We start from the raw sequence: 23,942 nt of genomic DNA on the forward strand, positions 1-23,942 counted from the left end.
GCTGGCAACTTATAGTACAGAAAAGACAAATCTGAGTGGAGCGATGGGAGGATTAGAGTGACTTTGCAATATGCAGTCACTGTAGTTCTTACTGCTCTGCTTATAAAATGAGTTGTACAGATTAAAGATATGTAACTAGGTCAACTAAATATTACATAACAGGATTGAAATTGCATTTAAATACAGTATTACATTTACAAAATGATTTTCACTGGCAGACAGGTGAAAGCAGCTGAGCCAGATATGTTACAGAACATCCGAGTTCTGCAGAAGCTCGGACATTTTAAATGCAAACATACTAAGGCCTTGTCTACAATAAAGGTTTTCAGGAATCTCCCACTTTGGCTCCAGCTGTATTACTGGCAGTAGCTATGCCAGTTCCAAGGCAGACAAGCTGTCAGCAGTTTCACCATCACATCCTCCCAAGCAGCTGTTAACTGGAGTAGAAGATTTAGTACTGAAAAGGTCAGTGACCAATCTACACTAACACTCCTCTAACAGTGGTGGAACTGCTCTAATGTGAGAGCAAGAGTGGGAGATTTAACTATAGATGAAGTTTGCCTTAAGGTCTAAAGAAAAAAACAACAGGACATAGTTTCAAAATGCAGACAACTGCAAAATATGTGTAGATGTGCAAACAGGTAACTGCGAGTGCACAACATGCATTTTGGATTCAAAATGGGTAACTAAACACAAGTGCATTTGTCGGCGAAAGTATCTATTTTAGAAGTGCAAGGTAGGCTCTGACATTTGAAAATGTGTCACTTTCAGGCACAGGGAAGGAAATGCAACATGTTTGGGGAGGAAAAAAAGAGAAAAATAAATACTGGATTTTTTTCCAAGATGCACGCGCTTAAGACTTCAGTACAGCATTCACCTAGGGTTATAATAATTTTTCCAAATCAGTTTTCATAACCAATACTAGAGCTTTCTGACTTAGCAAAGGCATTATATTGATCTCAAATAGCCACTCTAGATGTATTGAAGTTGCAAAGTTTGTGATTCTTAACAAATGAAGGTCAATTTATACCATCATCTTGGATAGCGTCCATAGCTGGTTAAGACAGGCCAGTTTAACAGCTGCTGTGCTGTGTTTGTTTAAGAGGACTGTGTGTGAAATGGTTGTGGCATACAGTGGGGAATGAGGGGGCATGATTCAGTTGTTTTTTAACCTGATGAAAACCTTAAGAAAATGCCATCTTTCAGCTGTGGTCTTTGGGTCACATTTTTCCTTAGTATATCTGCCATGACAGCCCTGCTGCTTCCTAGGGTTGCCAATTTTGGTTGGATATATTCCTGGAGATTTCATCACATGACATACTCTTTAATTAAGGATTAATCCTTAATTCCTGGAGACTCCAGGCTAATCCAGGAGGGTTGGCAACCCTCCTGCATACAGCAGAGTTGTAGGCACAGCTACATTTGCTTCTCCCAGCCACCAAGCGACGGCTACAGGCAGCTGGGTGGACTGTCTTCCCTCTTGGCTCCTGCCTGTGCCTGCTGACACCTGGCCATCGTGGAGCTCCTGGGTGAAGATGGATGTGGCTGGTAGGAAGGTGGAGGGAGCAGGTGATCACTCTAGGAGGGAGGGGAGAAGAATTGGGAAGGATAATGCAGAGAGGGGGCAGAATGAGGGTGAGAGCTCAAGGTTCCCCTCCCGACCACCTCACGTACCTCAGGGCTCCCACTGGCCCCTCCCCACACCTTGGAGGGGCTTGACTGGTTTGATTTTTGAAGGAGGAGGGAGGGAGGGAGGCAGGCAGATTGGTGGGGCGAGGATGGGGAACGAAGCCAGTGGGAGCCATGATCAGCCAACCCTGCGGACGCGACAGGTAAACAAACCGGCCCGGCCCGCCAGGGGTTTTCCCTGAACAAGCGGCGGACTGGCTTTGCGAGCCACTGGTCTAGTCCATCCCTCTACCTGAGACAGGATTAAGACTACCTAGACCATCTCTGACAGGTGTTTGTCTAACCTGGTCTTAAAAAGCTCCAATGACTGGGATTCCAAAGGAGTCTCCCTTGGAAGCCTGTTCCAGTGCTTAACTACCCTTATAGATAGGAGGTTTTCCTCCTACCTAAGTTAAATCTCCCTTGCTGCAGATAAACCGATTACTTCTTGTCCTACCATCATCAGTGGACACAGAGAACAATCAATCATTGTCCTCTTTACAACAAGCCTTAGCATATTTGAAGACTGTTATGAGGCCTCCCTGTAGATTAATATGCTCACTTTTTTAACATTTCCTTATAGGTCAGATTTTCTAAACCTTCTGTCAGTTTTGGTTGCTCTCCTCTGGGCTCTCTCCAATTTGTTTACAGCTTTCTTGAAGTGTGGTGCTCGGAACCAGACACTATACTCCAGGTGAGGCCATATAATACTCCAGTGCGAAGTAGAGCGGAGCTATTACTTCCCATGTCTTACATACAATGCTCCTATTACTATACCCAAGAATATTATTTTCCCTTTTTGCAAGAGCATCACACTGATGACTCAAATTCAATTTGTGATCCCCTATAACTCCCAGATCCTTTTCAGCAGGACTACCGCCAAGTCAGTAATTCCTCATTTTGTTGTTGTGCCTTTGATTTTTCCTTCCTAAGCGAAGGACTTTGCACTTACCTTTAGTGAATTTGATCTTGTTGATTTCAGACCAATTATCCATTTTGTCTAGCTTGTTTCGAATTGTAATCTTGTCCTCCGAAATGTTTGCAACCCCTCTCAGCTTGACGTCATCTCCAAATTTTAAAAGTATATTTCCCAGTCCATTATCGAAGTCATTAATGAAAATATTGACTTGTACCACACCCAGAACAGACCCCTGTGGGACCCCACTAAATACATTCTCCTTATTTAACAGCAACATGTTGATAACTGCTCTTTGAGTAGAGTTTTTTAAATCAGTTGTGTACCTACTTTACAGTAATTTAATCTAGACCAGAGTTTCTTAGTTTGCTTATGACAATGTCATATGAGATTGTGTCAAAAGCCTTACTAAAGTCTAGATATATCATGTCTACAGCTTCCCCCTGCTGCACTAGGCCAGTAACCCTGTCAAAGAAACAAATCAGGTAGTTTTGGCATTGATTTGTTCTTGACAAATCCTCGAGCTGTTTCTTGGAACGATCTCTGTCCCCCACCATGCTGCTACTGGAGCTGGGTCAGCATGTGTTCAGCCACCTTTGCTTCCGCCTCCCTTAGCTGCACAAATCTCTGATCCCAAGCATCACACATTTGAACCCATTGTCACAAGAGCCTGTATCATACAGACACACAATGCTGTATTTTTTCACCCCAGGAGAGTGCGTGCTAGTACATAGTAGTGTCTGGGTTGGAGACACTGATTGTCCAAAGCCATGTTCTGATTGGCTGGACCCTTTTGTTGATGTCACAAAACTGCTCCCAACAGTGCATGGCTGGGACCTCATCACCAAAAGGATCTGGAAAACCTCTACAGCCCTTGTGTTAAATGAGCAAAGGAAATGCTGTGCGAGTCCTCGTACATTGGGATCTCAAAGAATCCATGGCCTAGGACTTCATAAGTGTCAGTGTGATGTGTCCCACAGCAACTTGGAGCAATATCAGTGATAGAACTTAGATCCTTCCTCTCCAAAAACCCCAGGTGAAAGAGGAACCTGCCTTTAACTGCTAGCATTAGAAGACCCATGACACACAGCTGAGAAATTCTGATCCAGTAAAGGGAACTGGAACACATGCACAACAGCCAATGTGGTTCAGTGCTGCTGAATTTCGTTTAAAAATGTTTTTTTGGACAGGAGGTCTCAGTGAATCAAATTGTCATCCTACAAACATAGACAATCCAGCAGCATCTCCAAGTTTCTTTCCCATACAGTAAACTTTATTAAGACTATGCATTAAGACTATTAGTGTGAGGAATTATTTACAAGAGACAGCCCACGTCACACAGATGCTTTACACCTTCCGTCCTTGACATGAAAGTGTAAAATCCACATGAAAACAGACTCATTTAAACTGATAACAGCCAGACCTATATGATTTTGTGGTTTAATCCAGTCGGGGAAAGTACTGGTTTCAAGCTCTCCAGTGCTTGAACACACAGATTATTCTTTTCTCCCCAGAGATACATGTACATTCTTTGTTTCCATCTCTCTCTCCCTATGTAGGCGTCTTCTTGATGGCTCTAGACTGCTATTTTCAATTCATCACTAGGGTAGCCATCCTGCAATGGGCAGCTGTTGGGAAGATGTGTGTCACCCTGGAAAGAAAGAGACATTTAAATTGGATTGCAATAGCAACTTCTTTCTTTTAAAGCCTCCCTAAGGAGGAGGGGAAGAGGTGAGAAATGCTACAATATCCATGTAAACACCCACTGGAACCTACTGATGCTCAGACCGGGCCAATGATTTCCTTTAATAGGGCCAAATCCTGACCTCTCCAGGCCAAGTATATCGGTTTTGAGCATAGGTTCTACTTGAGGGATGTGGAGAGGACAGAAACCCCACTGCCTCTGAGCTAAAGAGCTACAATGGAGCCTCTGCATGATTCTAAGGCTGTAACAGCATCTATAACCATCACAGTCCTCTTCCGTTTCAAAATTCCTCTTCCCACATCAGCAGAGCCATGCAGAATGGCCCCGTCACCGTTCATAGTGAATTCAGTGAGTCACCCAGGGTCACCACTGAACCCATGTTTCCGAATCCACCCCAGTACCCTGTCTGAAAAAGGCCAGGCATGTAGCCCTACCAGCTGCAGGTTCAGAGCATAGGTGTCTATTCCCCAGAAGCGGACTTGGAAGCAGAAGACTTCGACACTTGGATGATCTCCACAGAGGTGAATCCCTTGGTTGCCGAGACACGGTGCCTGGTGCGCAATTTGTTTAGAGCCGATTCAGCCATTCCAGCCCTTTCCTCTGCATCATCCAGCTCGTGCACTGTCTTTCTGTACTTTGCGATGCTCTGGTTAGCCTGCTCCTCCTGGGGATGAGAGAAGACTGGGCTTATTTTTTTTTTAAGTCTTTATATTAGACAATGCCAGCACAAAATGGCTCTGACCTGTATTCCTTCAATACAACCAACCAGGCAAAGTGTATAGTAAACTGTTGGACCAGGAATAAATACATTTTACATGCACATCCCCTCAGTTATTGGAGGTAACTTGTGAGGGCAGCCAAAGGACTGCAAGAGGGTGAGATGACAACATGTATTAATCTGATTTTTTGCAGAGGATAAGACAGGTGGGTTTTTAGGTGGCTTTTTTATAGGTATGTTGGGGCCCATATTATCAGTGATGGCAGGAAAAGGGAGCATCAAATAGGAGCCTGATGACTGGAGGTGCTAATGCTACTGATGAACACGTATTTCAGATTATGTTTCTTTTGAAGATGCAATGTGTATGGTAGATATTATTGTGTGTGTGCACAAGAGGGGAGAGTAACTGTCTGGGGTACATACGGCCTCCTCGATTTGTCTCTTGTAAATCTTCAGCTTGTTCTGCAGCTTCTCCACAAGCTCCTGCATGCGCTGGTTGGTTTTGTGGTCCTCATCTGTTTGGAAGATCAGCTCTTTCAGGCGGCGTTCATTCTTGTGCAGAGTTTTCACCGTCTCCACGTGACGCTTCTGTTCAGAATCTAGCTCTGTTTCCAGTTCCTTAATCTGAAAAGGAGGAAAAAACCCAGCAGGATACATTAGTACTGATAGTCATTAGCATGATGGACATGGAGATCTGGAGTCACACTAAGAATCCGTAAAGTGGTCTTGTGTTTTTTATTTACTGATGCAGGGGTATTTCAGTTGCAACAAATATGAAAAGAATCCCAATGAAATCTATCACTGGATCCAGTAGGACCTTGTGTGAACTGGGGGCAGGAGGACCCATCGATGGGATGGTCGACAGAGATATGGTATGGCTAATGATAATATGCCCTAGAGTTATAGCCAAGGACATTTAGGATCCAACCAGACATTGCATATGATACAGAGGAGCAGCACTGACCTTTCTTTGCATTGCAGTGGGCTGAGTATGGCCAGGGTGGATTTTAATTTCTCTGGAATATATTTTGCTATTATTTTCTCTCTTTAATTTAGTTTAATTTATCTGGGATACACTGGCCCTTTAATAAAAACATTCCTTTTCTTTTCAAATATTTCTCCCAAGTACTAAAGCTCAGGTCAGGGAAGGGTTGGATGGCGGTGTTGGAAGAATTTTTTGGAGTAGATTTATCCAGTTTTTCTTACCCGGGTCTCAAGTTTCATGATAGTACGTTTTCCTCCTTTCAGGGCCAACTGCTCAGCCTCTTCCATCTTGACTTGCAGGTCTTTTATTGTGATTTCATAGTTCTTTTTGATCTTTTCCAGGTGCATGCAGTGATCCTGCTCCTGACGCAGCTCTTCTGCCATGCGGGAAGCCTAAGAAGAGGGTAAGAAACAGCTTGTCGGCACAGACTATTTATACTGAGTATTGGAAGCTAGGCTATTTAGACCTGATGTCCATATGCTGCCATATGGGGAATTTTTGCAGGATCTAGAAGTCTGTTCTATGTATCACAGTTTGCCTCTCTAATGGAAAGGCTCCCATCGACTTCAATGAGCTTTGGATCAGGCCTCAAGCCAGGAGATTTGTGCTTGCTTACTATCACAGGGGTACAGTGTAAGATATTACCCATCCTTCTTATTAAGACAGTCATTTCTTCCTATAGAGTACAATCCAGTGCTTATGCTTTCCATCCTCCCCTGGGAAGAAGAGAGATTAGAACATATCATAGAGTATGTCTACACTAGAAACATAAGTCAACCTATATTAGGCCAACTTACAGCCCCCGCAATAAATTACTGCAGTGGTGCATATCCAGACTATCCTCCTTGGACTGGTGGTGCATGTCCTCATCAGGAGCGTTTCCACCGACCTAAGAGGGGCAGTGTGGAAGCTGAGAGCTGCGAGCCTGGCTGCCCCACAGGCTCCCGGTGGGCTGCCCCCCACCACTCCATGTTCCATGCTGGGAACTGGAGGAAGCTACCCAGGACTTCTCCCCCTAATGTCCACTCCCCTCCAGAAGTCAGACAGTCTTGTCAGTTTCACAGCTCCCAGCCATGAAATTGACAAGACAGCGGAGGTTCGGAGCTGGGAGCAGGAGGGAGCCTCTGAGAGCAGGGTCCAGCCTGGGCTTCTTGCCCTGGGGTCTAGGTAAGGTGCTGTATGAACAAGCAATAGTTGAGAGCATAAAGAAGGCAGAATGTTCAGCCTTCTTTCAGGAGGAAATACTGAGCATTAACTCTACAGCTGTCTGTGGAATTTCTAAGGTGTCAATTGTTAAGTGCCAACTGAGAAATTTACTCAACAGTGGCCACTCTTCTGCTGTCCCTGCCAATTATGAATGGCATTGACTGGCTATGGGGGAGGGCATCCAGTCTTTGGTTAGAAGCATGATCGTTTCAGTATTAAGCCTTGAGGAAAGCGGGGACAAAACAGAAGGGGAAATGGAGGAACTCCCCACTGCGCCATCAGTAATACAAAAGATTCCTTCCTTAGCAGGGGGACAGAAGAGAAGTGGATTTCTCCAAGTCTACTTTTGCCATCTTGGTGGACAGATGAGCTGATGTGTGCGCAGCCCTCTGGGAATGGGAAATGCTATGTAAGTGCTAAGATTAATCAGTAACAATGCACTTCAAAATTGAGCAGTGTAGGAAAGAGCAGAATATATAACCCCCAGGCTTCTAGGGACCATCACTGAGGGCCAGGTGCAACTTACATCAGCCATGGCTTTCTTGGCTCGCTCATCGGCCGCCCGGAACTCGCTGATCATCTCCTCGTGTTCGCTTGTAATGCGCATAAGGTCAGACTCCAGTTTGCGTTTTATCACCAGCAGGCTTTGGTTCTGGAGGGAGGAGGGAAGACTCGGTGACCCAGCCTAGCTTTGTGGGCTCTAACTTGATCTTTGAGCAGACGACTTGGCACTTCGCTGGCTTGAAACTAGGGATGCATTTGGCCCTGTATGTTTATTTTACTTTTATATCAGAAAGATTTTCCTTGGTAACCAATCTTGTATCATGTGTTGTAGCCCTTTGTCCACGAAAGGGTTTGATTTTAATCCTGCTTCATTGTATTTGTGTGCATGTGTGTATTATTATTTCAAAGTTACACTGCAGTAGGATCCAGACGTTTTTGTCTATAGGCACTACACACACACACACACACACACGATTGCTGTGCAAAGAACTTACAGCCTACATGTATCTTCTGCCTCATGGGAAGTCTGAAAATCCTCTTCTAATCACAATGTTTGCCAATGTGTATAGTTTTAGATTTTTTTGTAAGGAGCCCAAATGCTAAGACAATTATACCTAGAAACATTACTAAATAACCAAACAATGCATTGCATAGACTTTCAAGATCTCCAGTACTACAGCATCAAGTCTACGTACCACAATACTGTAGAGCACGGGTAGTCGATAGGCAGACCACGGGCCAAATCCGGACCGCCAGACACTTTTGAATGGTCCCTGAAATCTTTGTATTTATTTGTTATTATTGTTATTATGTATTATTTTCTCTGGAGTCTAAGCCTTGATTATACTTTGAACAAAAAATTTGGACCTTGACAAAAAATAATTGACTACCCCTGCTGTAGAGTACAATGCAAGCATTGTGCAATATTAGTTCTGTATAACAAGCAAGCATCCGGAAGACTATGAGACATAAATGCAGCAGTTTAGCTGCTGAAAATTTAGCCTTTGAGCATCAGTTACAAGTAAATGTATTTGTTATATCTTTTCCATCTGTTTAGATGGACAAAGTCCCATCATCATCTCAGGATGCAAATGCTTCTCTCTATTATTAGTCCTTTCCAGCAGTTTATCTTGTAGACCTTCCTTCCCCTTCTTTGGAAATCCTTAGCACCTTTAGTCCATCCTTTATGGAAAAAGGCCTAGAGAATGTAATAAATAATGATAAACCATCTCTAGAATTTTGAAACCAGCGCACAGAATCCTATAGGATGCCATTTTCTTTGCATTCTGTAGGATGGTTTAAAATGTCAATCAAATGGATCTCACTCTTCATTAAATTCTAGGGGGAAAATCCTGGCACCAGTGAAGCCGATGGCAAAATTTACATTGACTTCAGTGGAGCCAGCATTTCACCCTGTAGATTTTTAGAGTGGCATTTTCAAAATTACTCAGCATTGTCCTAACTCTGCCCCCACTGGCATCAATGGATCACAGACTTGGGCCAACGCTCAGCATTTTTGAATATCCCATCCTTAGTGTAATATCCGTAGAACCCTCTTGGTAGAGTTCATCGTAAATTCTGTAGGACTTTCCCCAGAAGGAATAATATCATATTTAATCCTTTATGAGTCGAATCCTGCAATCCTTACTCAGGCTGTCACTGAAGTCACTGGGAGTTTTGCTGCTAGATTTGGCTCTAATAAAATCAATCTGATTTTTATTTATTCTTTCATAACATTTTCTTTGCAGCACAGTACATTCTCATCAAGCACAACAGACTTTTAATGCCAGCAGCGGAGCAAACAGTACAACAACCCTGTATCAACAGCATGGTATTTGTTTTCACCTGGACATTGATTTCGTTGTGCCTCTCAGTGATCTCTAACAGCTCCTGCTCCAGGAGTTTGCGAGAGCGCTCGCTGCCTTCCAGCCCAGTGCGCATTTCTTCCAGCTCCGTCTGTGTCAGGCTGAGGCGGCGTTCCTGGAGGTTGTACTGTTCCCGGAGTTCCTCGTGCTGGCGAGCATCTTCATCCATCTGAATCTGAAGATCCTGAAGGCAAAAGAGGGATAAGTATGATTAAGAAGCACACAGAGGAAGCTGTGAAGTACAGGACAGCCGACCCATCTCCTTTTCTTTTCTCCCTTTTTTTTTAAAAGGGACATTGTCCAGTTAAAAATCATGATGTTTGATTCTGATGTCAATAATGTCCGCTTTACACCAGTGCAACTTCTTTGACTTCAGTGGAGTTACTCCTGATTTACACCAGTGTCAAAGAGCAAAATAAGGTCCACATATTTAAAAAACGAAAACAAATGTACTTTTCAATGCCGTTACAACACCTTACGTCAGTGGTTCTCAAACTGTGGGTCGGGACCCCAAAGTAGGTCACACCCCCATTTTAATGGGGTCTCCAGGGCTGGCTTAGACTTGCTGGGGCCTGGGGCCAAAGCCCAAGCCAAGCCCCACTACCCAGGGCCGAAGCTGAAGCCTGAGGGCACTGGTACACAGATTACAGGCCCCTTGCCTGGGACTGAAGCCCTTGGGCTTCAACCTTGGTCCCCCACCCAGGCGTTGGGGCTTGGATGGGCTCAGGCTTCAGGCCCCCCTCCTGGGGTCATGTAGTAATTTTTGTTGTCAGAAGGGGGTCGTGGTGCAATGAAGTTTGAGAACCCCTGCCTTAGGTTTTTAGAGTCACATCCTCAGCTGCAGTGACACCAGTTTACACCAGCTGAGGATCTGGCCTTTAAAGTTTTTTTTATTATTATTGTTATTAAATCTAAATTTGGTTTGCCCTTTTTATGCTGTTTGTATCCTTTTTGCAGTTCTCTGAGCCTGGAGAAAGAAAACAGACTGGTGAGTTTCACTTTTCACTTCAGTTGATTTCTAGTCAATTTCACTTTCAGGTTCACCTGCACTGGAGTGATGAAGCACTGTTTGGTTTGCAAACACTGCAGGTCACTGTCTATTAAAAACAAAACTGTTTTCATTGCCATTTTTTTTAATTGCATGGAAATATTTCTGCTGGTCTGAGGTTTTGTAGAAGCCTGTGTGCCTGGTTCTTCTCACAGCAGTTGTACCCCATTGATTTGGATGAAGTTACTCCTGATTTACATCTGATTTAGATCCTTTGCTTACAAAACCTGAATTTGGGGGCAAATGTGACCTAACAGAGTCTCTCTAAACAAGGCTGTATATTCCACTTCCTAGAGTTATTATATGTAAAAAGATGTAACTGGATAGAGTTTTCCCTTCAGGGTCCTACTTCCTTCTCTCCAGTTTACCTTGATCTGCTGCTGCAGTTTTTTCAGCGTCTTGACAAGCTCACTGTTGTTCCTGTTGGCGTGATCCAGCTGGATTTCCATTTCATTCAGATCCGTCTCCATCTTCTTCTTGAGCCTGAGCGCTTCAGCCCGCCCCTTAGCCTCCATCTCCAGACTTGACTGCAGAGACTCAATTGCACGCTGATGATTTTTCCTGCGGATTCCAATGAAGCACAAGTTGCATCATTCTGTTACACTTGAGTCCAGTTCAGCCTTTGGCTTTAGGAGGGGAAAACCAAGGGATTGTTCATGAAATAATAAAAAGGGATCATTTCAGAAACGCTCTGAAAATGGGATTCTTGATCCCAGCAGCCACACTGATCCCAAACACTTTCCGTCTTAGAGTACGTCATACTAATAAGTATAGATTTGAAGTGGACCAAATCTTCTCCAATGAGGTAGCTAAGCACTGGAAATAATCCTGAGAGTTTAACGTGATAATTGTGGTTTATCACGTTTCCCTGAGATACAATATTTTTTTTATCTTTTGTGAACATTAGAAGTCTAAGGATTACTAGGCTGGCTCACAGCCAAGGTCCATCTAGTCCAATATTCTGTCTTTGACACTAGCCAGCAGCATAAGCCTCAGAGGAAGGTGTAAGAACCCTGGTTGTGGGATAATCTGCCTCCCATATTAGGTCTCATCCTACTCTCTAATAGAGACTGGCATAAGTTCTGAAGCAGAACTATGTTCTGATGGTAACTAAGAAATGTATTATGAGCCAGATTTTGTTCTCAGTTATGCAATGCAACACCTTGGACTTCAATGACATCACGTGGCTGTAACAGCTGGATTTGACCCAGAATCTTCTACAATCACCTGCTTCTTAATGTTAACACAAGATCCCTTGGTAATACAGCCACTAGATCAGGTCAAATCCAACAGATCATCCAAGCAAATGTGGGCTTCTTTCATCGAATGAATGAATATTCATATTGGGACTTTACACCTCCTCGCTGCATATTGAGTCAAAAAGCTCTGAGTGTGTATCTTTGAGCACTTAAAGGAATAGGGAGGGATAGCTCAGTGGTTTGAGCATTGGCCTGCTAAACCCAGGGTTCAATCCTTGAGGGGGCCATTTGGGGAACTGGGGCAAAAAATCTGAGGATTGGTCCTGCTTTGAGCAGAGGGTTGGACAAGATGACCTCCTGAGGTCCCTTCCAACCCTGATATTCTATGAAATATTCCATACCTTGTAGCTTCAAATTCCTCTTCCTTCTCATGGATTCTTCTGTCAATGTCAGCTTTCACCTGAGCTAGTTCAAGCTGAATACGGATCAGTTTGCTTTCTTCAACCTGCCAGCAAACATACAATAGAATTGTGACTGAATGGCTTTTAAGAGGTAAAATCTATATCATTTATCTGCTGGAATATGGCCAGCAGGTTATGTACTAGTCTGATGTGTTCCCCTCCTGTGTAGTTGTCAGAACTGGATACACTTATTACCTCCAGGGAAGACTCTGCTTCCTCTAGTGCCATCTGCAGTTCATCCTTCTCAACCTCCAGCTTCTTCTTTATCTTCTGTAGCTCATGTACACTTCTCCCTCCCTCACCCAACTGGTCAATCAGATCCTTAATCTCCTCTGAGGAAGAAAAATAGAGATTTTGTGTGATGGGTGTATTCCAGGACTGGGAACTTTTAACAAGTGCCACCTGTACTGATCCTTTGAAAGAAAATGGCTTGAGATAGTTCCAGTCAAGCGATCAACAATCTGCAGCAAGGGAGATTTCAGTTAGATAGTAGGAAAAACTCTCTCACTATAAGGATAATTAAGCACTGGAATCTGTTACCCAAGGAGGTTGCGGAATCTCTGTTATTGGAAGTTTTTATGAACAGGCTAGACAAATAGCTGTCAGCGAGGGTCTAGGTGTACTTTGTCCTGTCTCAGCACCTGGGACTGGACTAGATGACCTCTCAAGGTCCCTTGCAGCCCTACATTTCTAGGACTCTCCTTCCAATCAGTTGGCCTTTGCTTTCATTTTTAAATGTTACTCTGGATTTCTGAATGAGCCCCGTTGGCAGCCTGCGTTCAGGCAGATGGAAAAGAGAAACCCGTTACACCATCAGAAATTCTCCACAATCTTTCTCCGCTTCTTCCTCTCTCCTCTCAAATGGTTGCTCTTCCTAAGTGAAAACAAGACTCCACGCTGTCTGGGCTCTGTGCCAGCCATTGTAGGCTGGAGCAAAGGATGGAGGGGGCAGAGGGTATCAGGGCTGTGCCACTGCATCCATCATTATTTATTTTGTGTGGGCCACACAGCCAGAGGGTCATAGCTCCTCCCGAATATTCATGGAGTTATCCTCACAATACTCCTGTCAGGAAGGTCAGTGTCATTTGCCCCATTTTACAGATGGGTAAACTATAGCAAAGAGATTAAGTGATTGGCTCATGATCACAGAAAACTCCGAGGCAGAGCTGGGAATGGAATCCAAGTCTCATGTATCCTAGTCGATTGCTTTAACCACTAGTCCATCATTCCCCCTATTATCTGGTTCTCGTGATGATAACCCCCTTTCCCCCCAAGGGATGCACAAGGGTCATGGCCCCTGCTTTAGACCAGTGGCCACCAAGAGGCAACTGACCTGCAGCACAATCTTCCTGTCTCCTGAGCCTCTCTTGTTCCCCCACAGCAGTATACATTTACCTGCGTTACGTTCACAATTTACTTTGTGTGTGGGGAGGTGTCAGTGAGTTGGTGAATTTCACCCCAAGAGCAGAATTTGGCCCATCATTCGGAATGTCATCAGACATACATTCACAAAGAGAACGTGAGTATCAGCTGGGAGAAGCTACAGCCCATCATTCTGTGTAAATCGGGGGCTTGGGGGGATGTGTGGAGGTTGTTTTTACATGGAATCACTGCTTACCCTGGAGGGTCTTGTTTTCCTTCTTAACAGATTCCAGATGCTCTAGGGCTTCCTCATAGGCAGTTTTGAGCTTGAAGTTTTCCGTCATGTAGATGCGGCAATCCTTCTGGGAATTGTCCAGCTCCACCTGCAGCTCTTCGCATTTCTGCTGCCACTCCGCCAGCATCTTGTCAAAGGCCCTTTGCTTCTTGTCCAGGGCAGCACAAGCAGCGTTGGCCTGGAAGCAGAAAGCCAAGCATTCACGGCAGACAAGTTTTTCTTTACACATCACTTCTGTGCATGTCCTGCCAGCTAGTCACGGTTAAATTGGCAGCAGCTCTCGTGACTGGCAGAGTTCCTCTTAGTCATTCTGAATGGATGATTCAAATATTTGCTTGGCTTTCTTTCCCCACTGCTAGGAATTTGGCAAGACCACCAAGTTGCTTTCAGTGTGATGGACTCCCTCAACTCTGTTGTTACAGGGGAGCAAATGTTTCCCATTTCAGATATATTGCGTACAGTTGCACTGGTAGGAATTCTTGTGGTCAACTACTGTGGCTCTTTCGAAAGCATTTTGGCTTCAGTTGCAAACAAGATGCTATCCAAGCCAATTTTAGATTGTGTTAAACTGAATCACCATAAAAGGGAAAGGATAACAGGGTGTTTTTCTTTCCTGGAGCTTTGTGGCTTTTAATCATGAATACGCCTTGAATTCTTACTATCCAAAGATGAGCTTCATTAGAGGGAAATGATAGCAAAGCACCCCTTTGCCCCAGGGATGTAACTGTGGGCAGCGCGTAAATAGGCTTAGGGAGGCTGTGCCTCCCCAGACAGCCCAGCGTGGCCCCGCCCATGCTCCGCCCGGAAAGCCCTCTTCTGCTTGCCCTTCCCTCTTGGCCCCAGCCCAGGCAGGGTGGCTCTCGTCTCCAGGAAATAAGGTTGCCAATTTTGGTTGGACGTATTCGTGGAGATTTAATGACATGACATAATTTTAATTAAAGATTAGTCTTTAATTCCTGGAGTCTCCAGGCCAATTCTGAAGGGTTGGCAACTCTATGGGAAGCAGGCTGGGACTTGGAGTGGCTGGGGTCACCCAGTGTTAGGGGGCTCCGCAAGTGCTGGGGCTGCACTAGCCAGTGCTTGGGTGAGGGGCTGCTGTCGCTGGGGCTGCCTGCTCTATGCTGGGGGCAGTGGAGTTGGGGGAGCCACACGCCGCCTACTTAGAGTGCTGGGGGGGAGAAGGGGGCTGGGGGCCACAGAAGGGGGGCTGGGAGGAAGGCTCTGGGCTCCCTCAGGGGAAGGAGGGTGGGAGGGGCTAACCTTCCCGAGCTGGCGAGTCACCCACTGTCCATGGATGTAACACAGTGAGGTAGGGTTGTCTGCTCCTACGGCCCGATCCAAAGCCCACTGCAGTCATTGGAAAAACTCCCATTTAGTTTATTGGGCTTTGGAGCACCCCGTAGTCCTGACTTAACTAGCATTTTTATTCCCATTTCCCACTATTGCACTGTCATTGGTGCATCTAGACTACTGGTAGCAAAGGTGGAAACACTAGCGTAGTCCGGCAGCACCAATCACTAGTGTTTTCACTGCCAGGTTCTCTAGACTGCAGGGCTAGATGACATGATGATTAAAACACCAGTGGCCAGTCCACACTAGCATTCCCACCATTGCTGCAAACAGTGGCGATCCAACACTGGCAAATGTGAAGGTAAACACAGGCTTCAGAGAGGGTTACCTGGTGCTGCAGCTAGGACGGGTTGTCTGGCCAGATGGACTTGCTTTTGCTGCTGTTGGAAGCTGGTTAATTAGCCTGACTAAAAGGAACATGCTGTATGTCCATATGGAATGTCTGTGACTATCTCTGGGCCGGGGTAGGCAACCTATGGCACGCGTGCTGAAGGCAGCATGCAAGCTGATTTTCAGTGGCACTCACACTGCCTGGGTCCTGGCCAACGGTCCGGGGGGCTCTGCATTTTAATTTAATTTTAAATGAAGCTTCTTAAACATTTTAAAAACCTTATTTACTTTACATACAACAATAGTTTAGTTATATATTATAGACTTCTAGAAAGAGACCTTCTAAAAGCGTTAAAATGTGTTACTGGGACACGAAACCTTAAATTAGAGTGACTAAATGAAGACTTGGCACAGCACTTCTGAAAGGTTGCTGACCCCTGCTCTGGGCTTTCACACAGTGGGATACATCTAGTGCCTTGCTACTGCTGGTAATGCAAGATTTTGTCTTGTCTTTAATAAACTTAGTAGAGACCATAAAAATCATGTGAATGAGGGGCCTGGCCAAAAGTCCATGGAAATTGACAGAGGGACTTCAGTGGGCTTTAAATCAGGTCTTAGGGCTTCCTGGGATGTTCTGTTCAGGCATATGTTGGCAGGAATCCATCTTTGCATCATCAAGTCTCTTACCTTTTCCAGGTCAAGCGTGAGGTCTTCCACTTCTATCTGAAGCCTCTGCTTGGTTTTCTCCATGCTGGCGGCCCGGGCTTGGGCAGCTTCCGCTGTCTCCTCTGCCACCTGGAGCCTAGCAGCCAGCTTTCTCCTGAGGGTGGAAGGTTTTAAAGCGTAAGCTGGAGAAAGAGGAGGGAGAGAGGCTTGCCCATCTGTCTCGCCTCAGACACGTTCACTGTTTTCACCTTCAGAGGGACCTACCAAGGTCAGGAGGGCTGCAGAAGCCTGACTGAGAATGGTACTGTCCTATCTCATGAATGGCACGTGCACCGCTTAGTTTATTGGTTTTGCAGTGTTAAATTTCAATCCGGTGCATTTCAAGGTGCCTGCCATTCGGCTTTGCAACTAAACGCTGGGCTGAGTCTGCGCGGAAGGGCTCCGCACCAGCAGGACTCTTCCGAGGTATTGCTGCTGATGCGGCGAGAACACATCCAATGTTGCGGGGGGTATATGCCAGAGAAGGGACCCAGCAGCACCCCTAACAGTGTGCAACATGCTTGTCTCTTCTACTGGAAGGAGTGGTCGGGGCCACAGTTCAGCCCTCTGCTCTTGGGTGGTTTACTGGCACTCTCCTTGGCTTGGCACTTAGGTCTCTCAAGGAGTAGGACTGCAAAAAGGGGAAGGGTAAATTGTTCCCTCGCCCCCCTCAGGCAATGCCTGATCCATCAACTCTAAAATAAACCTGACCTATTTGATCTGAGTCAAGAGATGTAAACTGGGGCTTTTGGGCTAAGAGCTCTCCTCAGGTGCTCTTTTCAGACGGATCATGGCCAAAGGGGCTCCGCTTTTAGCCTGTGCAGCTTCCCTGGGGCAGAGTGCCTTACTCCGGTTTGGTAGCCCCTTTCCCCGTGAGTAGTGCTATTGACTCCACAAGGACTGACTGAGGAGTAAAGTACCGCTCAGGTGCGAGTAGGATATCTGAACCTGGCCCTTTATTTGGAATGTGTATGCTGGGTTTGATACCAGGCAGCAATGGGGATTTAGCTCTCAGCATCCTTTATTTATTATTATAGGCAACATGCCCTCTCTTTCCTGACTGGGATGCTCTCGCTTTGTCTTTAGCTTTTTCAAGTTATGCTCCACAAGCTCACAGCCCTTACCTCTGACTCGCTCCACAGCCAACCTGAATACTGGCTACCCCCATCCCCTCTCTGGTGCCTTGAAAGCCAAATGCTCACTTGGTCTCTTCCAGCTCTTCAGTTCTTTGAATGGCATCCGTCTCGTATTTGGTCCTCCATGTCGTGACTTCGGTGTTGAGTTTGGAGACCAGGCGTTGCAGCTCGGCTTTGCCCTCTTGCTCTTCCTCCAGCTGCTCTTTCATCAGGTCCAGATCATGTTTTGTGTTGGCCAGGCTCACGACAGCGGCGCTACGTGACTGGAGATACCAAAACCACCATGAGTTACTTCTCCTTTGGGAGCTTAAAGTAAGGCCAAAACTGTAACAGGCTTAAAAAAATAACTAGATACATTCCTGGAGGATAGGTCCATCAATGGTTATTAGCCAGGATGGACAGGGAGGCAACCCCATGCCCTGAGTGTCCCTAGCCTCTGTTTGCCTGAAGCTGGCAGTGAACGACGGGATGGATCACTTGATGATTGCCTCTGTACATTCCCTCTGGGGCACCTGGCATTGGCTACTGTCGGCAGACAGGATACTGGGCTAGATGGACCCTTGGTCTAACGCACGATGATTGTTCTTATATTAATGAAGGCACTTGAGTAACTTCCTGGCCTTTCGGTGCTCAGATGGAACAACTCAGTTCTGAGCCTGTTAGAAACATTTCAGGCCAGCAATACAAATACATTCACGGTCACTGGGCAGTTTCCACTCTCCGTACATAGGTGTTACTTCTTTGTCGTGAATGAGTTGCACATACACTCATATAACTGAGAGCAGAATTTGGCCTTGCACTGTTCTCAATGCTTTGGCGTGGTGTTTCACTTGATTTACCATGGAAAGCCCATTCTGTGCTCATTCTAAGCCGAGAAACAATGTCTGCCATGATTGAGATGTACTGATACATCAGTGGAGCAATGCACCAAGTAAACGGAGCCTGCCTGCAGAATATGCTGAGTGCTTCCAGGGCAGAGGAGGTACCTGAAATATTGCCATAGTTGTCAGTCTAATTTGTTCCAACTGTAACTCAACTGGAGTCGTCTGCAATGAGATCCAGTAGTTAGGGCATAGGAGGGGGAGTCAGGAGAACCGTGTTCTATTCTCAGTTCTTCCACTGACTCAGGTAAGACCTCTGAGGGTTTGTCTACACTGTGATAAAACACCTGTAGGACGACTGGCCCAGATCAGCTGGCTCAAGCTGACGGGGCTTGGGCTGTGGGGCTATGAAAAAGGTCAGTGGTTCTCAAACTAGGGCCGCCGCTTGTTCACGGAAAGCCCCTGGTGGGCTGGGCTGGTTTGTTCACCTGCCGCATCTGCAAGTTCAGCCAGTCATGGCTCCCACTGGCCGCGGTTTGCCGCTCCAGGCCAATGGGGGTCGCAGGAAGGGCTGCCAGCACATTCCTCGGCCCGCGCAGCTTCCTGCAGCCCCCATTAGCCTGGAGCAGCGAACCGCGGCCAGTGGGAGCCGCGATTGGCCAAACCTGCGAACGCAGCAGGTAAACAAACTGGCCCGGCCCACCAGGGAATTCCCTGAACAAGCGGCAGCCCTAGTTTGAGAATCATTGCCCTAGATCTCATTTCCTTATCTGTAAAATGGGACTAATGGTACCTACAACCGAGATCCATGGATAACAATGCTGTTAATTGGTATTATTTGTTACCCCAGGGATGAATTGGACCAGGCTGATTTTCCATGGCTAGAGGTGGGTCATTAACACAATAAAAGGTTTGTTTCTCTGAAGAGAGCAGTGTATGGGATGGCAATTAGTGCAGCTATCCAGCCAGCAGCCCCCTCTTGGGCTATCATCCACACCTTCGATTCTTCATCCAGTTGCCTCTTCAAGTCATCCACCTGAGAGGTGAGGGTAGTCTTCATGCGGGCAATCTGGGTAAGCCTGCTCTGAGATTCCTCGTGCTCCCGGCTCAGCTCACTGTTTTCAGCTACAAATAAAGTGCAGAACAAGTGCGAGATGAAATAATTCTGCCCTGATGAATTGAAAGAGATGATAAAGCTGGACTGTCACGGCCTTGCCAGAAAGACTTTGCAGTGCGAGAGATGGCTAGAGGAGATGGGGACGGGACTGCCAGAGCTAGATCGGAGGAAGGGGAAGAGCAGGCCCAGTGGGGCACAGTATGGGACAGACATGTCAGAGGAGAGCAGGGAGTTTACCTTGGAGTCTTGTCCTGATGGCGTTAATTTCAGTCTGGTTCTTCTCCATCTCAGCCAGCCTGGAATTAGCCTCAGCCAAGTTGTCTTCCAGCTTGCGGACATGGGCGTCAGCATTCAGCTGTAAATGAACGGTGAGGTCAGTCATACAAAAGCAAAGTCTGACTTAAAGGGCCAAGTTCTGCTCGCTGGCACACCCAGTTTGTCCTGTTAGCTGTCATTCTAATGGAACGACTAGCATGGACCAGGCGAGTGGGATGTGGGCCTGGCACTCCAAGCTGCTGAATGGCCTCTGCTTCAGCTTACATTGAAGGGGTTCAACACATATGCAGCCCCCCTGGCTTTCCTGCTGGGTTTCAGAGACACTGGCTGTTTACGCCTTACCTTGGATTTCTGGATGGTCTCTATGGTGGCGCTGAGGTCCTCGATCTCAGCCTTCATGACCTGCTTGTCTTTCTCCAGCTTGGACTTGACCCTCTGGAGGTTCTCCGCATGCTCCGCCATCTCCGCCATGGAGTCTGCGTGCTTCTTGCGCAGAGTCGAGGCTGTGGCTTCGCTTTGCAAGGCTGCCTCCTCCAGCTCACGCCGCAGCTTCAGCAGCTCGGCCTCACGCTTGCGATTCTGATCAATCTGCAGAGGGACAGAGCACAAACCATCCACCAGGATGAGGAGAGCCGCCAATTCTCAGCATGTGCCTCATGGGGCTGTCTTGTTTGAAAGGCTTTTTGATGCCTTTTCTCTTGCTTTGTTTCACCAGCACCCTCCTGGTGTAACTTCATTAATGAGTTTATCGCTGGCTACCAGGACAGATCCCCCGGAAGGCAAAGCATCTGGGCTGGAGTTCAAACAGAAACGTTCTTTGGACTTCAGTCCAAATGTTTTCATTGTGGAATTAATGGAAACCCTGCCCAAGTCATCTGCCACCCCGCTTCTCCATGCTAGTAAATGAGTTCCTCAGAGAATCTAAGGACTTTATACTGCTACGTATCACCATAGTTTCTGAGTGCTGTCCATGTAAAGTCAATAGCAATAGTGAAGTTCATGGCAGACTTCCTGGAGTTTCTGACGTGTGTCCCTGTTGGGGGTCAAACTCTGCTTGGAGAAGGTTTTGGGGGAGTTGGGGTTAGTAAAGGTTTGGTGATACAAGGGGGTGTAAAATCTTGCCTTCTCACTAGCTCAGTGCAGATTCTGAAAATGCTCCTGGAGATATTCCTTACTCACTAACATTTTGCTTTCTTCAAGGAGGGGGACCAAAGGGTCAGATGCCCTTCTCTGGTCAGTTCCTAACCTGGGCAGTAGTGGCACCTCCGGCCTCTTCCAATCTGTCGCTGAGATCCTCGAGGTCACGGGAGAGGTCGCTGCGCTGTTTCTCCACCTGGTGGGAGGGAAGGCAAGAAATTCTTACTTGCTGACAAAGCTAAATTCTCCTATGGCCTTTTTAAAAAAGCATGACTATGTCAGAAACCACGGTGAGAGTCAGGCACGGTTTGAGCTCATGAGTGGGACCCAGGATTTCCTGAACTCTAATCATTGGTGCCTGCTGTGTCTATAGGCAAGTCCCTCCTTGCCTCAGTTTCCCCATCTGTGCAATGGGACTTGTAATACTTATCTGCCTCGTAGCTTGTTGGAGAATTCATAAGTTATCATTTGTACCGCACACTGAAATGGAAAAGTTATGTGTTCATGCTGTCCGTTCATAGCCACAGTTTGTGTGTAGGGCATGATTTTACAGTATATCCTTTTGGAGTGTGAATTATCTACAGCCTTTTCTGCTATCACTAGATCTGATAATACAGTTATGAGTCAGATCTCTACAATTGGCTTAGGGAATTGCATATATAAGGATTGTTATACGAGATACATACATAGTTACATATCTGTGAAGAGCAAAAGGAAAGATTTTTTTTATTAAAGCCAGGATGGGATCCACCCTGTTCTACCACAGATTTCCCCCCAAACTGGTCAGCCCCTGAACTGCAAGGCTCCTGTTTGCAGTGGGCAGGTAGTTCACTCTTCATGGCCCATTCAGTCTACACAGATTTCAAACCAGAGGGCTGCTGCATACTGGTAGGTCCTTGTGGTGTGAGTACCTGCCCACTGATAGCTGGACAGAAAGCAAAGTAGAGTTTAAGACTGGTCTTGACACCACTGCTGATTTTATCAGGGACTTGCACCATACAGTCTTCTCTCTTTGGAAGGATATTTTTACCTTAGCTCGCATAGCCCGTTCAGCTTCCAGTTCCTCCTCCAGCTCCTCAATACGGGCCTGTAAGACACATACAAGCATATCAAGCGATCAGACAAGCAACAGTAAACTGTCCAGTGTTTATATCTGGGTAGCTGAGGGAATAAGAAAGAACCTGCATGAACATCTGTACATTCTAACCTCTGTACTCTGTACTCAGTCAGAACACCTGTCAACTTCTGAGGGAGTTTTTCCTGGGAAGGGCCTGTGGAATTTGACTAAACTGTAAAAGACCAACATGCAAGACCTGTTGTCACCAGGCATTTCTTCTTGTTCCTGAGGAGTGTCACATCTCGTGTGGGTGGTGGGTCCTTGGAAAGATGACCAATTTACATGGGGAAACTTGTTAGTAGAGTTGGGCAGAAAATAGGCATTTTTTTCCATGATGAATTTTGACTTTTCAGTGAAATATTGAAAACTGAACTATTCCAGCCGAAACCAGAAATATTGCAAGGCCTTGTGGGAATTGTAGTTTGGGGCCTTATGGGCTGGGGTCCCTGGCTAGGCTTCATCTTCCATTCTTCGCAACTTTATCCCCTCTTGGTCAGGAGAAAGGAAACTTCAGAGAAGTCCCTGTGCTTAGTTTTGATGCCACGTTTTTGACCAGCCATACTTGTGCAGTAGATATAAATAGACCAAGAGGTGCCTGCACTTAGATGACCTTCCTTTTTGCTGCATCATTGTGACAGGACATCTGTGATGAGTTTTAAGTTCAAAGCATAGGCTGCAGTTTTCCAGCCATAAAAGGAAACAGGGTCTAGTCAAAAGACAGGGCGGAGCTCAGAGCTGACTGAGCCACTGACTCATTGTGAGTTGAACGGCAGGGGACTACACATCCTGGGGCTTCAGACAGGGCAGCTGGGGAAAAAAAAAAATCAAAATTTCCCTGAAAAAAAAACACACAGGTGCTGCCTCTGAACTGAGCTTTGTATTTACCTGGAAAAGGAAAAGGCTACCTGACTATTGTGTGACTTACTGGAAGAGAAGAATATTGAGGTCCTAAAAAACAATAGGGCCTTGTCTCCATTTTGACAGGATAGTTTAAAAGAGCTGGATTGCTGTGTTGCACTGGATTTCTTAGAACAGTTTCCATAGAAGAAAAGGAAGTTGACATATGTACTTGTCGTGTAAAGAATGGGTAATAGATCTCACCCCACCAGGGGATAGACGGTGATCGCCTTTAGACTGGTTTGAGCCCGGAGTAGCTTCACTGACTTCAGCAGAGTTACACCAGTTTACACTGACGGGCCAGAGCGGCAAATCTGGCCCTGGCCACAAAGGTTTGGTGTTATTGGAGCTTTGGTTTGAAGAGTTTTTCAGTGGTGTCCGTGTCCTTTGTCATGAATGACATGGGTCCCTAACGGCCAATCCAGCTCCCTAGCACGCCAGTGGATTGACTTCTCCTGTGAGTTTGGACAGTCCCTTTGATACTAGCAAAGGAAAACCAGAGAGTCTTGAAACAGGATTTAAAGGGCAAGAGAATAGCCAGAGCATTCCTCACCTGGTGTTCTTTCAGTTTCCTCTGCAGCGTGGAATTCAGAGACTGTTCATCTTCCACCTTAGAATTGATTGAATTGATTTCCATGTCTCGCCTGCAAGAAAAGGCACAAGAGACCCCTTCAGGTGGGGGTGGGGGTCATATGGGTAAGAACTCCACCAGGAACCCTTGACTCTAGGCTGGGGTGGCCAACCTGAGGCTGAAAAGGAACCAGAATTTACCAATGTACATTGCCAAAGAGCCGCAGTAATACGTCAGCAGCCCCTCATTAGCTCCCTTCTCACCTGCACTGCTCCCAGTGCCTCCCATCTGCCGGGAGCCCCGCCGATCAGCGCCTCCCCAACCCTTCCCGTACTTCCCGATCAGCTGTTTCCTGGCATGAAGGAGGCTCTGGCGGGGTGGGGGAGAGGGGAGGAGCGAGGGCACAGCAGGTTCAGGGAAGGGAGTGGGAAGGGGTGGAGTGGGGGCTGGGCCTGTGGCAGAGCCAGGGGTTGAGCAGTGAACACCCCCTTGCATATTGGAAAGTTGGCACCTGTAGCTCCAGCCCCAGTGTCGGTGCCTGTACAAGGAGCCG

At 46.4% G+C, this 23,942-nt stretch overlaps 1 protein-coding gene and 1 long non-coding RNA gene across 2 annotated transcripts in view; one reads left to right on the plus strand and one right to left on the minus strand.

The window, feature by feature from the left end:
• Window positions 1–180: 180 nt before the first annotated feature.
• Window positions 181–9,521, plus strand: LOC116826325 (uncharacterized). Its single transcript, XR_004374061.2, has 3 exons — window positions 181–465; window positions 6,334–6,395; window positions 9,451–9,521. It is a non-coding gene; the product is annotated as an uncharacterized LOC116826325 (long non-coding RNA).
• Window positions 3,899–23,942, minus strand: part of MYH16 (myosin heavy chain 16) — a 47,580-nt gene continuing 27,536 nt past the window's right edge. The window contains exons 26-43 of the mRNA XM_032782973.2: window positions 23,372–23,462; window positions 21,835–21,891; window positions 20,914–21,000; window positions 20,010–20,255; window positions 19,629–19,746; window positions 19,272–19,399; window positions 17,520–17,716; window positions 16,300–16,432; window positions 13,894–14,110; window positions 12,471–12,607; window positions 12,216–12,319; window positions 10,984–11,176; window positions 9,548–9,751; window positions 7,725–7,850; window positions 6,214–6,384; window positions 5,431–5,631; window positions 4,724–4,953; window positions 3,899–4,235 (exon numbers count right to left, since the gene is read on the minus strand). Coding sequence (XP_032638864.1) covers window positions 4,750–4,953; window positions 5,431–5,631; window positions 6,214–6,384; window positions 7,725–7,850; window positions 9,548–9,751; window positions 10,984–11,176; window positions 12,216–12,319; window positions 12,471–12,607; window positions 13,894–14,110; window positions 16,300–16,432; window positions 17,520–17,716; window positions 19,272–19,399; window positions 19,629–19,746; window positions 20,010–20,255; window positions 20,914–21,000; window positions 21,835–21,891; window positions 23,372–23,462 — 2,614 coding nt within the window. The 3' untranslated portion in view covers window positions 3,899–4,235; window positions 4,724–4,749. The remainder of the gene's footprint in view (window positions 4,236–4,723; window positions 4,954–5,430; window positions 5,632–6,213; window positions 6,385–7,724; window positions 7,851–9,547; window positions 9,752–10,983; window positions 11,177–12,215; window positions 12,320–12,470; window positions 12,608–13,893; window positions 14,111–16,299; window positions 16,433–17,519; window positions 17,717–19,271; window positions 19,400–19,628; window positions 19,747–20,009; window positions 20,256–20,913; window positions 21,001–21,834; window positions 21,892–23,371; window positions 23,463–23,942) is intronic.

This window comes from Chelonoidis abingdonii, chromosome 9 (genome assembly GCF_003597395.2).
Source record: "Chelonoidis abingdonii isolate Lonesome George chromosome 9, CheloAbing_2.0, whole genome shotgun sequence".
Lineage (NCBI taxonomy): Eukaryota > Metazoa > Chordata > Testudines > Testudinidae > Chelonoidis > Chelonoidis abingdonii.